This window comes from Lissotriton vulgaris, chromosome 3_1 (assembly GCF_964263255.1).
Source record: "Lissotriton vulgaris chromosome 3_1, aLisVul1.2, whole genome shotgun sequence".
Classification (NCBI taxonomy): domain Eukaryota; kingdom Metazoa; phylum Chordata; class Amphibia; order Caudata; family Salamandridae; genus Lissotriton; species Lissotriton vulgaris.
This window is the reverse complement of record NC_141689.1, coordinates 1,025,778,649-1,025,793,264: the sequence shown is the minus strand read 5'-3', so window position 1 is coordinate 1,025,793,264 and position 14,616 is coordinate 1,025,778,649. Positions and strand designations below refer to the sequence as shown.

Genomic DNA, 14,616 nt, shown 5'->3' with positions numbered 1-14,616 from the left:
GGTATATGTGCAGAATACACTAACCCCGGTGTCTTTTGGCAAGAAAACACGATTTGTCAATATTACCCAACTCAATGCCGCTCATTTTATTGACATCCAAGTGATGAAAGACTATTTCACTGATACTGAAATGTAAGGTCATGGCTGTAGGATACAGAAATGTCTCCTTCAAACAATAAACTCACAGAGCTATAGGTTTTGCCATTGAACGCAAGGTATTGAGGGCTTCGTCATACAGGTTAAATGTTTAACTTTTAACTCAAGGAGTCTCCATTGAGGGCTATTAAACGGCACCAGTTAGCAGTAGAGCAGTAAATAGTGTACAAAGTGCTGCTCATAGAAGCGGAGAGAAAGAGAATCCGAATGGACACGAACAGGTAGGGCGAGGCAAGAGCCAAACTGAAAAACTGGGAAAGAAAAAACTGTTTATGAGGCAGTAATATCCAGCTGAAGCGCTCAAAAGCTCAAAGTACAAATTATGGTATGTCCAGCAGCAAATAACCTGTTTTGACACCACAAGCAGGTTCAGTACATGAGATAAAGCTAGACAACCTTCCAATATTGACTCTAGTGATCCATCAGAGAAGACATCTGCTGAGGCACTCCTTACGTGACCACAATATCCTTTTATGCCAGGTAATGGGGGGCATCTCTGATTGAATCCCATACTCTTGTTAACTGTCGAGATCTGTCTCTATTTCTTCCATCTAACTCCCCCTGTCTTTCTCCCATCCCATTCTCTCTTTTATTTAAACTATCAGTTCCTCCCAGTCAATATCTGTTTTATCTCACTCTATTTCTATCTTATGTTTTCTCTCACTTTCTTTCACTTTATTCCTATTTCTTTCCCTCTTGCCGGAGTGCGAGTAGGGTTTTAAATCTCTGTATGCATAGTAACACCAGTTACTGCATTCATCAGAATGTCACCTCCACCCACCCACAATTTTCCTCAGGTGCATTTCAGTAGGTCAGTCTCTTGAACCTTCTGCATGCAGAATTTGGTGCCCAGTACGGAATTCAGCATGCTATCCCATATTGCCTGTGGAAAACTCGAAATATAAGGTATTTATCTCACGTGGTAAATACTTCCCTCTCGTCTACTTCCCATCTGATGGTCTGTTACTGTTCTCTCTTTCCCTATGTCTCTGCCTATCTTGTCTGTCTGTGTCGTTCTCTGCATAACTTTTATCTCATTTTACCTTTCTATTTATACTTCTGTTAATGTAACTCTGTCTTTCTCTTGTTCAATCTAGTTTAGACACATACATAGAAAACATGGCAGTAAAATGTTTTTTTAAAGTATAAATAGTTACGTCAATCCTGAATATATATTGAATTTGTCGTTAAAAATGCTGCAATATTAAGTCTACTTGGAGGTGGATATTAACTGCTTTACTGCTGTTTTTCGACAGAATCTAACCAACTTTAGAAAACATATTTAAAATGTGGCAAGTTTACTGCTTATGACAAATAAAGACAGGAAAACAATATAAAAAGTGAAAAAGGAATTCAATAGACATTTCATGCCCGTCAACATTTCATTGTTAGTTTTATCAGGGGTCTGTAAAATATTTGGACGAACTTTGGAACAGTAAAAATGTACCGCTTTCCCAGCCTCTATTGTGCAATTAGTGTTGATTCGCTGAACAGTAAAAAAAAATACACATCTGAGTTGATGATAGTGAGAGGTGTGAGGTGTGGCGTAGCAGCCAGAGTCTGGAGCGCGGGCCTCACTGTTAGATCCCGGCGACAGCGGCAGCGCAGCTCAGCATCATGTGACTCTGGGCAATAGCTCACTTAACCTCCCCGACTGAATGATTAAATCTGGTGAGAGACCAGGCAATGTATTTACCTTAAAGATAATTACATTTATGAAAATATTTTGCATAAACCTGTGTGCAGAGCCTGACAAAAATGTTGGGTTCTCCTGGCGCTCTAGCAGCGAGCCTCAACAATCAAGTTTCACTGCTGAGAAAATTCAGGGCAGGGGCATGTGAAACCAGCAGAACTGGGCGGAGTGGCCAAAGTTTTTCATCTGCTTACTGTGGTTTAAAAATAGGAATGCGTTTACCCGTAAGTGTGACCTTAGAAATCAGGGGAGACAACCATTGCCAAAGCCAGAAGGTCTGCCTAATTTGTAAGTAAAAACACTTCTTCATTTATAGATTAGCAAGTGTGTGTGCGCTGGTGTGGATAAGTGGAAAAAAAGCCAATGGTTGTACGGATGAGTAAATACACGGGTTGACAATATCATTAAAAAATATATAATACCAATATTATACCAATGAGAGCGGTACACAATCCCAGGGTACCATTATGCCAAAAACGTCCACAATATAAAAACACCATCATAATTAAGCCTGGGCGTAGTTCGCGTAGCCGCACTCCGCGGAGCTACGCGAAGATGCACTTGCACTCCGCGAACTACGCATAGCTCCGCGAGCATGCGTAGTAGCTTGCTTGACCCGTTCGCGAGCCATTTTTCGTCTTCGGGAGCGCCGTGGAACTCTGGAACCTGCTCGACACCACATCTCCAGACGTCGCCTTCCTCACGGAAACATGGATGAACGCCTCCTCAGCGCCCGACATCGCCGTCGCCATCCCGGACGGATACAAGATCACCCGGAGAGACCGCATCAACGAGACAGGAGGAGGCATCGCCATCGTCCACAAGAACACCATCCGCATCACGACCAACTCAGACGACACCCTCACAGCCGCTTAACATCTTCACTTCCAGATACACACCGACCCCAAGACCACACTCAGAGGCACCCTCATCTACAGACCCCCAGGACCTCGCACACAATTCAGCGAAGACATCGCAGACTTCATCAGCCCGCACGCCCTTGCCTCCGCTGACTACATCCTCCTAGGGGACCTCAAGTTCCACCTGGAGAACAACAACGACAACACCACCACCACCCTGCTGGACAACCTCGCCAACCTCGGACTCATGCAACTGGTGAACACCCCCACCCACTACGCCGGACACACGCTTGACCCAGTCTTCTCCTCCAGCAAGTACATCTCCTTCAGCCACTCCACCGGACTCCACTGGACAGACCACAGCTGCGTCCACTTCAGCTTAAGAAAGACCACGACTCACCACCACCCGCAACAGGTTCCCCGCAGGAACTGGAACAAGATCACCACTGACCAACTCACCACTTCACCACCGGAAGAACCCAGAGAGTCCGCCTCCCCCCGTACAGATCCAAGGCCACCGAAGTCATATGCGACGTACCACAAGGATCATCACTCAGCCCCACCCTCTTCAACGTCTACATGAGCCCCCTCGCTGCCATCGCACGCCAACACAACCTCAACATCATCTCCTACGCCGACGACACCCAGCTGATCCTCTCCCTCACCAACGACCCAGGAACCGCCAGAACCAACCTACACGAAGGGATGAAAGACGTAGTCGAGTGGATGAGGAACAGCCGCCTGAAACTGAACTCAGACAAGACGGAAGTCCTCATCCTTGGATCATCACCCTCCGCCAGGGACGACTCCTGGTGGCCCCCTGCCCTGGGCAGCGCACCCAAACCAACAGACCACGCACGCAACCTGGGCTTCATCCTGGACTCCTCCGTCTCGATGACCAGACAAGTCAACGCCGCCTCATCATCATGCTTCAACATCCTACGCATGCTCCGAAAGATCTTTCGATGGCTCGCCACCGAAACCAGGAAGACGGTCACACAGGCACTCGTCACCAGCCGACTGGACTACGGAAACACCCTCTATACCGGAACCACAGCCAAACTCCAGAAAAGACTCTAACACATCCAGAACGCCTCCGCACGACTCATCTTGGACATCCCCTGACACAGCCACATCTCCGTACACCTGAGAGACCTTCACTGGCTCCCCGTCAGCAAGAGAATCACGTTCCAACTCCTCACCCACGCACACAAGGCCCTCCACGACCTGGGCCCCAGGTACCTCAACAACCGCCTGACCTTCTACACTCCCACCCGCCAGCTACAATCGACCAGCCACGCCCTCGCCGCCGTGCCATGCATCCGAAGATCCACCATGGGAGGAAGATCCTTCTCCTACCTGGCAGCCAAGACTTGGAACTCCCTCCCCATCCACCTCCGCCTGACCCAAGACCACCTCTGCTTCAGGAAGCAACTCAAGACATGGCTGTTCGAGCAGTAGCGGACCCCCCTCCCCCAAGTGCCTTGAGACCCTCTGGGTGAGTATCGTGCTATAAAAATATCCTGATTGATTGATTGATTGATTGCCTGCATACTCGGGATGTGTAGCGTAAGCATGGGCGAATTTTGCGAATCTCGCGTTCGCGAATTTTGCGGATTTGCGAACTCGCAATCCGCAAAATCCGCGAATTCTCGCGAATTTGCGGATTTTTTTTTTTTTTGTGTTTGCGCGGGTTTCTGCCAGTTCGCGAGGGTTTTGTACAATGTCGCAAATTGCGAACTTACCTGTCGGGTCGCAAGTTTCGCGAACTTGTTGTTTCTACGTGTCCAGCCTGTTTGGGACACTCTTCTTCATCACTGCCACTCTCTGTCACCACTGCCACTCTCTGACTACTCATGCCACCCTCTGGCCCACCCATGCCACCCTCTGTTTCATCACAGCACCCTCTGGTTGTCCAGTCAGTGTACATTATTGTGGCAACGCAAGCACACCTTCCCTGCCTCAAGTGACCTGAATTAATTTGGGGCTGATTAATGTGTCACAGAATATTTTTTTAGCTGGCACCTGCTTCCTTAGTGCTTCCTGATTAGTGATCTTTTGCACTTGCTAAGTGCTTTCATTGTTGCAAAATTAGTTACAACACCTGCCCTGCCCCAACTGACAATAATGAATTAGGGGCTGATTAATGGATTTGAACTTCCAGCCTGGCTCCTGCTTGTCTCCCTTAGCTGTAATTCAGGACCTTTGTGGCATATGTGTAACTATTCTGAGGTTCAGAGCAGGGTCACATAATAGTTTCAACTGGCAACTGAACTCTGGAGGGGCCCCTCAGGAAGCACTACAGGAAATGGCTACTAATGATGAGCCTGAACTTTTGAACCTGGTAAGTAGTTTCAGTTTTGCAAAGATCGTATTTCTGCAATTTTGCACTTATTCGCTGGGCGCGAACTCACGCGAACAGTGCGAACAGTGCGAGCAAAATCCGCTGCTCGCGGATTTGCGGATTTTGCGGGAGATTCGCAAATCTCGCGGATTGCGAATTTACCGAAAATCCGCAAAATCCGCGAGCGAAACGGATTTTCCGCCCATGCTTAGTGTAGCGCGCGAAGTTACCCATGAGGTTTGTCCCGCCCGCTCGCGTCCCCTTATTTCCGGTCACTACTAACGTGTTCGCGAGTTATTCTGTGCCAGATTGCAGCTTCTGCGTGTTCGGCAACTCGATCTTACCGACAAGCATCCTCGCGCACGCGAAAATGCTATTGAGCGCGCGAGAACTACGCTACGCAGCAGTTTGCGGAGTATTCGACAACTTCGCGTTCTCCGCGGAGCGCGGAGTTGCCGAAACTCCGCAAACTCCGCGAACGGAGCGTAGTTCTTCGCCCAGGGTTAATCATAATAACAAGGCATGCGATATACCAGATAGAGACAGAATTTTGTTAACCTTGCCCACAATGTTTAAAAAACACCATTATTCCTGTGCAAAAATTGCATCACAGTGGGTACCATTGTGTTAAGAATGGCCCTAAAATGCCAAGTATTACCACCATAAAATATTTTCAGATATGCTCCATTAGTCAGTATCCCTTTGTGCATGGACTTATTTGTGCATCGCTCATTAATCCAACTTGCATATTTAGATTTGCCCATTTACTAATTAACCCTCAGTGAATGTTCACGTTTACACAATCACCCAGTTACCAAAAAATATCTGCTGTGAGAATGTCAGAAGGCAGCACACTTTGAGTAGTGGTGGATGAGAGCTTACGAGGAGAGGTAAGTCCTTAAAGGCAACTCACTAAAACCAATGGTGAGATCTTCCTGAAAAGACAATTTACAGCAGGAGGGAGACACTGGCACTGAGCAGTAGCGGCTGCTACCTGATGGAGGTTAGTTGGCCACCACCTCTCCTCCGCCATCTTCGATCTTCCTTCTTCCTGTCTCCAGTCCCGGCCGGAGGCAGGAAGCACCCATGCACACAGGCTCCCCTGAGCCAATTACAACACTGCAATGCACCGTTGTGATTGGTCTGAGTGCTGTGGTTCGGCACTAGGACAGGAACAGGGAGCCTGTGCATGTTCCTCACTAGGCTGTGTAATGCAGCCTGGTGGGGAACACTCAAAGTGCGCATGACTGTTTGGCTGACCCAAAAGGTCAAATAGTCATTCACACTTAGGGAGTGCAAACCACTCCTCTCCCTGCTCTGGCAAGCTTAGTTCCACCAATAACTGCAATAGGAAAACTAAAATGAAAATAACAATACATTATTATTTTATTTTTCTTTTTGAGTAGTGGGGCAACTTCGGAGGAGCCACCACTGGCGCACCGTTTTAGGGTGTTGGTAGTGAGGGTCTGGTCCTATAGTACCCGAGCTGAGCCTTCTCATTCTTCTCATGGGTCTTCAGTATGACAGGCCCTTCCAGATCTGGTGCAAAGGTATTAACTATCACCCAGACAAGTGTCCCAGAGAGACTCACTGACTTGTCTAAATGATTCTTCCTTTCGAGCTGCCTCAGTCACAGCCCAGTTCACCCATCTGGGACAAAAGGTGTCAGGAATTAGCACCTCACTTATATAAACATGCCATACTTGTTTTTCAGTTGCTGCCATACCATACTGACAATAGCTGTTCTGTATTCTTTTTCATGGGAAGAACTTAAGGAAACAAATGTTTTGTAAGATAATTAAAACAACATTGCACACTTGCACCACAGATACTGCTTTGGGGTGGAGGAGAAGATCTTTGAGACTGGGATGCCTTGGGCACATCAGTTGCCAGATTTATAAAGGTTGTGCATCACCCTTGTGCAACGCAAGGGGGCACATGGGTGATGCAAAACCTGAGTGAGATTTATCAATCTAGGCAGGGATACCTTGTGTGGCCCTGCTTGGCTTGATAAATCTAGAGTAGCTCACGGCAGCGCAAATCGCTGCCCAGTGTTACTCTGCAGCAGGGAGGTGTTCCATGGTGGGATCGTGGGTGTGCCCGCACATCCACCCATGGATTTTGGTGCATTTGCAGATTTACCATTAGTGGCAGACCTGGGAATGCGTCAAAATGAAAAGGTAAATAAATTCCTAGGCAAACAACAATGTAACTAATATATCAACATAATCATATAACTAATATTATAAAAAACTCAGTGTAACGACCATGAAAGACACGTATACATCAATCTTGATTATCAAATAAACAAACAATAACAGTTTCAAATCAATGTTATGAATAAGGACATCTGAAAGATGGCCACCTTCCTTTTTTATAAAATGAGGTTTAAAAAGTGAATTACTACATCAATAATATATCTACTTTTCAAAATATAGCAATACAATACAATACAAAAATGTGTATTTATACCAACAATACCCAGTGGCAAGAGGTAAATCTTCAACACGCGTTGCGGCGCACTTGCGCCTTCGTCAAGAATGCCACAATTTACCTAAAAACAATAATAAATGGAAGTTACACTGAGGTATATATTTTTACACAACAGATCAACTGTATGCCTTCACTGTGGGGCTTAATCAGCAAATGCAAAGATGCAAAAATGTATCAAAGTCAAGGTGCTGAAATTGAAAGTAGCAGGACATAAGAAAAGGGAACTTTTTTAACAGATTATGAAAAGATATCAAAGCAAAAGAAGAGCTGGGAAGAGAAGTCTAGATAGTCCCACTTTCCAACTTAGTCACACCTAGTAGAAATAAGACTAATAATGCTTACAGAATAGGCTTAACGACTGCCTTTCCATTTGATGTGAGGCAAATCGTAGGCTTTGTGGATTATAATTCAGTCGACAGATTCTATCTGTAACAACCCATAAAATTCAAATGAGCATTTTAATGATATGTTTAATGTCTATATAGTAATTTTATTAGGAGATACAGTAGTTACTGTTAATCTCCAAATTGTAGATGTAACGTGATCCTCTAGGCCACACTGTTTCAGGGTATGGGTCTTTTAATATAGAAATCTAAGGGATAAAACCAGTTCTATTACAAAACTTTTTTTAGTTAATAGAATCCAAAAGAGAAGAAATTAATTTAAACAATAATTCCAGCTATTACCTGGAATATTTCCGATAAGATTGATAATAATCCAGTAACAAGCTAATTCAGTGTACGGACCACCTTTTAATTCAATTTCCTTGTCATTATTGTTGCAATGCTATCATGTTCGTCAAACAATGATAGTCTCTAGACAGCTGAAAATTACAGGGTTATCGATTAGATCTTCTAAAGTGACTCTAAAATACTTGCCACAACTGATATCTATTCGGTACTGACCGTAACCCTTGGTGTGCTTACCAAATATAAAAATCGTGTCACACTGGCAACGACCGTCCAAAGTAAATGTGAACGCCTCTTTATCCCCAAAACGATTCAACGACAAAAGAGGGAAACTGACTTAAAATTATTTTATACCTTCTTATCTACACTATCGATGTGATCTATTCCTACGTCACTTAGGCTTACCTATTTTATACCACGTTGGGGAATTTTCTTCCAAACTGGTCTTGAGCGATACTTAAATATGCATTCTCCTATTTAACAATGTGTCAAAATGCTACACCTCCCCAGGATAGGCATAACAAGAAGAAATATCTGTATTTCTCCCCATTTTTCATCTTTCTGCATTCTGTAGCACACATAGAAAGAAAGAAATGCCTCCACATATTGTTTTTGTGCAGGAAGGTGGTCCCTCCTGCACAAAAACAATACTGCCTCCAATGCAGGCACCCTTGCACCACGGCACAAGGGTGCCTGTATTGGTGTTAGGCAGCCAAAAGTTAGCCAGAGCTAGGATAGGACAGGAATGTGCAGTATCTTGGTAAATACCTTGTGAGGTGGCTTGTTGTGTTGAGCTGCATGAAAGAATAATGAATCTGAGCCCAGGTTTTTAAGGTTTCCTCAGACCGTGACACCTTCTGACTTAGATAAGCAGAAAAAGACAATTGTTGAATAATTGGGGAGCTGCTCTCTGGCTGAAAACGAGTATGCATAGCAGCTGCATATTACGCTCTGGTCAGGGCACTCTGCGGGTTTGCATGTAATGTTTTGCATGCCATATGTATTACCCTGTGTTAGGCACAACTGACTTAATGGTTATCAGTACAGTCTTATCACTGAGAACTTTCTGTTATCCCCACCCCCTCATGGAGAGATGTGCTCAACCCTGTCCCAGGGATGGACATTACAAGCAAGCTTAAACAACAGAGCAAGGAGCTGACCTGGAGGGGCGCCAGGTGAAGGCAGCAAGACTCTGTATCAGCACCTCATGTGTGACACTTATGAATCGGCCCTGGCTTTGAAGCCAACAACACTTTGCATGCTGGAAATTTTGAACACTTAATTACAATGTTGGGAACAAGCTACAATTGCCAAATCATAACCTTCATTTCTAGTAAAATCCTGGACTGATTGAATGTCTCGCACATGACAAGGGGACATGGGGCGCCATGACTTCAGGGGGTATATTTACAGCAGAATGAAGAAGCACAGCGTTAAGCATACATTGATAACACCACATTTCTCCATTCTGAAAACGCATGGATGTGCCATATTCACAAGAATGCAGCACACCCCTGTGTTTCCCCGGGATGTATGACGTTACAACGCATACTTTTACTCCGCATACCATTACAACGCGGTATTTACAATGCATACCGTTACAACGCATAGCGCTTTGGGGTGCTGGATAGTGGTAAGTATAATTTACTATTCTAACTCCAGTCCCCGTGGACCCTAGGGAAGGTGTTGGATAGTAAATTAAACTTACCTCTTATCCTAGAGCGCCCCCCAGCGCAATGCGTTGTAATGGTATGCGTTGTAATGCCTGCGTTGTAGTGGTAGTGCGTTGTAAAAATTGCGTTGTAACAGGTGCATACCGTTTCCCCGGGCTCTGAGTTCAGCTGCCAAGGGTCAAGCAGGCAGCTTTTGTACCATAGTGCAAGGGTGTTTGAGTAATCTTTAAATGCTGGTTTGTAACTTCTATGCAGCACACATAGAAGTTGCAAAACAGCATTTTTTGAAAAAGGATTGTTTATGTGCATGAAGGGGGACCTTCCTGCATATAAACAATCATAGGTAATTTGCTCTTTCGATGTGTGCTGCACAAGGCAGCACACATGGAAAAGCCAAAAACGAGGAGAAATAAAGACTTTCTCCTCTTTACGTCTGTTTAATACCAGGTTTTCCCTGTTCTTAATTTTGGCGCTGCCTCCTATTTATGCTGCTCTTGAAAATGCTTTGTGGACTTATCCAAAACATAAATGACACTTTTTTCAAGGAATGTCTGAAGGAGGCTGATCCAATCCAGCCTGTGTTTGATGAATGGCTGACCCAAAACCCTTAAGTGCATATTTTATTTTTGTTTATCACATGTGCTGCGGAAGACAGCTAAATTTGACTCTAGCTAGACCCAAAAAAAAGTAGATGTCTTTTCAATAATAGGAGTGCACCTCAGTTATGAATGAATGAAGACAGGAATGAATGAGACCATTTATAAAGCACAAAAGCTACAACAGAAAGAAGTGTCCCAGTGCAAGGGAGGAATAACGAATTACAAGGTCTAACTTGTCAGGGGGGAAAACAAAAGCCTGAAAGAAAAAACAACATCATCCCAAAAATTAGCAGGTGTTGATAAACGGGTGGGTCTTAAGTAGTTTTCTGTCAATGTTGAAGTTTACTTGGGGTCAGAGGGTGAACAGCACGCGAAGGTTGATACCAAGCAAACAATAAAGACATATGTTGCCTGACCTTTGTTGTAAATTGTTTAAGGGAGGCAGAAAAAGATTTTAAAGTTCAATCTTTTTACAACCTGTGGTGCTAACACAAATGAAACTAAATGGCTGAATTGTTCATTAGCTTTGGAAGCAATACTGTTCCTGCATTTTGGAGAATCTGGAATCTTTGCAAAATATATTTTGGTGTACTAACCAACAAGGAATTGCAATAATCAATTCAGGGCAAAATGAGAATTCGCATCAGATCTTTCCTTGATGGCGATGATAGAAAAGGGGGTGTATTTTTCTGGTGATATTCACAAGAGGAAAACAGGATATGCAGAATTAATGTGTTCCTCAAATGACAAGTTGTGTCAATAATGACACACAAATATTTTGTATGAGGAGGGGGGGAGGCAGAACTCCAAAGGACTCTGGCCAACAGTCAGTAGAATGTCTTTATGTAGTTCAAATATAACCATAAATAATACACAAAAGTTAAAATACATAAAAACAATACATAGATGTACAACAAAGCAAACTACACATAATTATAGGCATTACAAATATACCAATCAAAAATTAAATATATGCACAGACATGATACAAATGTGGTGGGCAAGAAGCATGAGCATGCTCCTAATAGAGTTCTCCTATATTTTACAAAGAGCAGAATGCAATTAACCACCACAACATTTCTGGTTCACTCAGTCTGAGATTAATCAAGCTTAAAACCTGGAATTCAATACTGCGGAAGCGGAACCGGAAGCGGAAGCAAGCAGAACTGGCGGAGCCGGAGCAGAGTGTGTGAGTGTAAGCAGGTTCGGCGGCAAGAGGCGAGCTGTTTGCAGCCAGTGGCGGCGATTGGTGAACAAGGGGGCTGCGGATTGTACTGTCCCAGCGCATCTCGGGACCGTGAAGAACACCAGGTATCTGCCAGCCGCTTCGCACTGGGAACCCAACCCGTTCCACGCCACACTAAGCTATCCCGCTCTGCCGCCCTGCTTTGCCTTGTCTCCCCCCGCTTTCCCTCCACCCCTGCTCGCCGCACCTGTTCCACATCTGGCCTGCCCTGCCTCTGCCCTGCTCCTTCCCATGAGACATTAAGGCGCAGTCGGGGACCTGAGCATAGAAGCCGCAGCACCACCCGTTCTCGCGGAAGAGGCCGGCGGTAGGCCGGTGCGGCTTGCAAGCCGGTGGGGCTGCCTACTGTCATCTGCCCGCTGCCTCAGCTGCTCTAATTCAAGCAAACCGCAGAGGCCCTAGCATTGTACCAGCCCGGCATTAGTATTTATTACTCCTTACACACCGCACCCCTCCCTATCCCCTTTGCCCCCTTTGCTCCCGCATAGGCAGGGGTGGGCAAGGGAACGGTTACACCGGGCAGCGGGAGCAGCCCGAAATAGAGTGGAGTCTGGGTCCCACCCACTGGGGCAAACGTGTAATAAACAAGAGGGAAGGCAAAACTTTTGACCCCACAAGGAAGATAAAGGGCCACACAAGGATGTGGCCATAAGCAAAAGAAAGGGGGGTATGAGGCACCATGGCTAGACATCTTGGGACCAACAACGCCCACCGGTAACAAATATAGCAAACTTGGCGAATACATGGTGCTACAACTCAGCATCTTGGGTTACACAATTCTTAATGGTCGCTTCCCCATAGTTAGTCCAACAAATTGGACAAGAACAAATGCTCGTACTCATTCCTGTGTAGATGACACCATTTGCAACAAGGAAATGCTCCCTCTGATTGAGAATTACACCATAGCTGCATGAGGAGACAGTGATCACCGACCCCAAGTGATCACTTTGTCATTCCACGTAGCGCGGCACGCTAACAACAAGAGGAATTCACACAGAGCACCTCAAAAGGTTAAAATGGCCAGATCCTATTATACCAACAATAATGATTAAATGCAGAGCGCAGCAAGGTTTAAGGAGCGTAGACGAAATCCTGCCCACTACATCTTTGGAACTATTCTCTTGGGAACTGCTCAAAAACGTCCTGTGAACCACACGAAAAAACAAAAAAGGTAATTCAACAAAAAAAAACTGCTGAAATTAAGAAATTAAAATCATTGCCCAATTCTGCGCGTAGGCACCCAGAACATTACTTACTTATTGCTTACAAGCAGCCTCAAAAAGCATTTCGACAAGCAAAATCCTTAGAGAATAATAAACGTTCCCAGCAGTTCTGGCTAAAATTGATACACACAAGTAAAAACCACAACCCAAAATCTTTTTGGTAGCTTGTTAATTCGAAAACACACAATCAAGGAGGAAAAAGTAGTGCGAACATCCCTGAAATTGAATGGGTATCCTTTCTAATGACCCACTTCGAAAAACCAGAAAAGAAAGAAGGTCCACCGGCCAAACCTCCAACTTTAACCCCTCAGATTAACTTACGCCAATTGCTAGGTACAATATATGTTGGGACACCTGAGCAACCCGCAGAATTGAACACAAGTACGCAATTGGTAACCAACACCAAATCGCTGTTCAGAGCAGGATTTCTGACTTTTCAGAATTTTGTTTTAGGCAGTGTTCTGAAATCCAGGTCGCCATCACAGAGAGGCAGTTGTTTAGTTTTGCCCTGGTATCTTTGTGCCTATCTTCAATGGCTATTGTCAGTTGAGTGTCATCCATGTATAAGCAAATGCAGAAACCCCATTTCATGCTGACTTTTACCAGAGATGATACATGGGCATTAAAGAGCGTAGGGCTAAAGGAGGCTCCCCGCGAGACACCACAACTGAGAATTTTTGGTCTTGAGGAAAATGCGCCCATTTGTAGTTTGCATTCGGTTATTCAGGAAAGAACTGAACCATTGAAGGACTTTTACGGGTATCCCTTTCTCATGAAGGTTTTTCAACAGAAGATGGTCAGAGACTGTATCGAACGCTGCTGACAGGTCCAACAGGATCAAGGCTACTGCCTTTCCCTGGTCCAATATCGATCTTATATTCTCTAGGAAGGCCAAGAGGGTTGCCTCTGTACTATTGGTGGCCCTGAAGCCGGTTTGAGAGGCGTCCAATAATTCATTGGTCTCAAGATAGTTAGACAATTGTCTGTTGACCAGCTTTTCCAGTACTTTGGAGAGATAGGGGAGTTGGCAGATCGGCCGATAATTGGCTGGGTTGTGTACATCTGTGCCTACCTTCTTCAACAATGGAGTCACTATGACCTGTTTCCAGATCGCTGGGAAAACTGCAGTCTCCAGAGATTGGTTGAATAACAGCATGACATGTGGGCATAGTGTGGGTATGATCTGAGCAAAAATGAAGTGTGGGCAAGGATCAAGAGGGGATCCTGATTTAACTTCCCCCATTACCTTAGCGACCTCTTCCTCTGTAAAGGGGGAGAATCTACCCAGACGTACGGGGGCACCAGGATGAGGGTCCAGGTGTTCCCAGTTAGTAGGGTCTACAGAGGTATTGATGCTGTATGACAAGCATATTGTGCTGATTTTATCAGGGAAAAATGTGCTAATCATGTCACAGCATTCTACATTGTTCACTTATTGTCCTCTGCTTTGTGTGACCTTGAAACTTGTAATCATCATATGTAGGGGTTCTACCTATTTACAAATAAAATTGCACTATTAGTGGTTAGCTAGCAGCTTTTTTACAATGTCTAAAGTTTTGCCCCATCGCTTTAGTCGATGCTAAAACTAGAACGGATCACCACGGCTCTTAGCTGTTTTTTAACAAAAAGGACCCCTGGTC

At 44.9% G+C, this 14,616-nt stretch overlaps 1 protein-coding gene across 2 annotated transcripts in view; it reads left to right on the top strand.

Moving 5' to 3' along the window:
- Positions 1-318: 318 nt before the first annotated feature.
- LOC147727329 (glycine N-acyltransferase-like protein 2) overlaps positions 319-14,616 on the top strand; it is a 136,033-nt gene continuing 121,735 nt past the window's right edge. Inside the window, exon 1 of one of the 2 annotated variants that reach the window (XM_086963096.1) lies at positions 319-377. Coding sequence is in view for 1 of the 2 variants with exons in the window: in XM_086963095.1 (XP_086819221.1) it covers positions 630-636 (7 nt within the window). In the remaining variant the exon portion in view is untranslated. Of the gene's footprint in view, positions 378-475; positions 637-14,616 lie in introns of those variants that run through there. The other variant, XM_086963095.1, reaches the window with a different exon arrangement.